Source organism: Mustela nigripes, chromosome 14 (assembly GCF_022355385.1).
Source record: "Mustela nigripes isolate SB6536 chromosome 14, MUSNIG.SB6536, whole genome shotgun sequence".
NCBI lineage: Eukaryota > Metazoa > Chordata > Mammalia > Carnivora > Mustelidae > Mustela > Mustela nigripes.
The window spans coordinates 42186497-42188727 of record NC_081570.1 but is presented as its reverse complement, the minus strand read 5'-3'; the positions used below and the strand labels follow the sequence as shown (position 1 = coordinate 42188727).

The 2231-nt window shown below is 54.5% G+C and overlaps 1 protein-coding gene across 1 annotated transcript in view; it reads right to left on the bottom strand.

Annotated features, from left to right (window-relative positions):
- The window catches only part of ZYG11A (zyg-11 family member A, cell cycle regulator), an 83918-nt gene extending 82066 nt beyond the window's left edge, over positions 1 to 1852 (bottom strand). Inside the window, exon 1 of the mRNA XM_059374761.1 lies at positions 1763 to 1852. Within this exon, the coding sequence (XP_059230744.1) occupies positions 1763 to 1852 (90 nt within the window). The remainder of the gene's footprint in view (positions 1 to 1762) is intronic.
- Between the last annotated feature and the right edge of the window lie 379 nt (positions 1853 to 2231).

Below are 2231 nucleotides of genomic sequence, written 5' to 3'. Positions count from 1 at the left end.
GGGGCTCCTGGGTGGCTCAGTGGGTTAAACCTCTGCCTTCAGCTCAGGTTATGATCTCGGGTCCTGGAATCGAGCCACGCATCGGGCTCTCTGCTCAGCAGGGAGCCTGCTTCCCCCCTCCCCTCTCTCTGCCTCTCTGCCTGCTTGTGATCTCTCCCTCTGTCAAATAAGTAAATAAAATAAAAAACAAACAAACAAACAAAAAACTACAACGTGTAAAGGCAACATACACAAACGGAGAAATAGATATCATAAGCAAAAATGTATTCGTGCATTGTATTAATTTTTAAATTAATTAAAAATAAAATATTATAAAGCGAACGTATACAGTACACTATGTAACCAGACAGAAAATGGGTTGATCACTTTTCTAAGGAAATCTGTTTTAATCCCAGTCAGCGGCAACAAAAAATGTGCTTAAGATACTGTTAACGCATACTTAAAAACCCAGTTTTCCATCAGCTATAAACAAATTTACAAATCATACAACAGCATTTAAAAGTGAGTCCAGGGGCGCCTGGGTGGCTCAGTCGTTAAGCGTCTGCCTCAACTTGGGTCAAGATCCGGGAGTCCTGGGATCCCAGCCCCACACTGGGCTCCCTGCTCGGCGGGAAGCCTGGTTCTCCCTCTCCCACTCCCCCTGCTTGTGTTCCCTCTCTCGCTGTGTCTCTCTCTGTCAAATACATAAATAAAATCTTTTAAAAAGTAATTAGTTAATTAATTAATTAATTAATTTTAAAAAGTGAGTCCAAAGGAGTACAGGAGCACAGACCAGATCTTTGCAGGGCACAAAAGCCTTCCGACAAGGCGTTGTATGCAAAATACCATCTCAGTGAATACTTCCTTCCCTCCGAATTTTAGGTTCACTAGAGCCTTCACCAGATTTTGAATTCTAAGTGGGTGGCCCTTGAGGCCTTGTAGAATGTGGAATCTGACTTCAGAACACCTCACGTCAGGTTCAGGTTTTTGAGTAAATAAACTAACTTTCAGAGTTCTCAACTTCCCTACACACCAGTAAAACGGAGACTATCGATGCTTACAAAAGACGGGAGATAACCAAACTACTCGGTAAGCAGCAAACACACTCTTTTGGTCTGCATTTTGACAAGTTTGGTTTAATAGGAATTCTGCTGGGGTGGGGGGAGAACACATGAAATGAAGGCATTTCAGTCTTGGGGTTTCACTGCCCCCCTCGCCGGGCTCAGGAGGGACGTCCAGTTCGAGTTGCCAGTTCCAAGACCTGGTGTAGTAGGGACTGCTGGGTCACACCCTCTGTGGGGCACCACGTCCACAACGCACGTGGCAGTACGGTCGAGATTTGGGGCATTTGGCTCCATTTTGACAGTAATGAGCGCCACCGTCTACTGTCGGCCAAGCCTAGTGCCATGACCGGAGCTTCCGTCCAAACTCATCCTACCTTGCAAAATACCGGTTACCGTAAACACCGGCATGAGTCGGAAGCTCGAGGAGAGGACTCCCTCCTTCCCAAAGTGACCCAGGGGGCGGCACTTGCCCCGCCCGCGCCTCCGGGCTGCGGCGCGAGGTCAGTGCGCTCCGCCCTGAGGCTGAGACGCCCCGGGGAGAAAACTCCCTTCCAGCAAGCACTTCCCCAGCGACGACCGGAGCCCAGCCGAGGCTCAACCCTTTCGGCTCTACCCCCGCGTCGGCCGAACAAACAAGCAAGTGCCTCCGCACAGCCCCCGACGACTCCCTGACGAGCGTGGCGTCCCGCCGAGGTCCGCGTCCGCGCCCTCGTGCTCACCTGCACCACGCAGCAACCCAGCGCATCCTTCTGAGCGTCAGGCGGGACGAGAGTCCGGGGGGAGAGGCCCGGGTGCAAGAAGTGAACCATGGCGACCCCCGTCGGTGGGACGTCAGGAGAGAGCGGGTGTCGAGCCGGGACCCGGATCCCGCGAGAGGACGAGGCGTCTCCAATCGGGAGGCCGCTTGTGCAGCGCCGGCTCCCAGGCAGCGCACGCAGCCCTCACGCCGCTCCGTCCCCGCCGCAAAAGTTTTGAAACGCCCGGCGAGGCGGCGCGCACGCGCCCGCCGCAGCCTCGTCCCCTCCCGCGGAGGCCGGACCGCCGCAGACCCCGCCCCCAGGATGGGCTCTCCCCTCTCCTATACGCCCCCACCAACCCCCCGCCCCCCGCCACAATCGACCACTACCCCACCCTATCAGGGCCCAACCGTCTCCTTTGGGGCACCGCTTCGCCTCCGAAAGCAGCCTT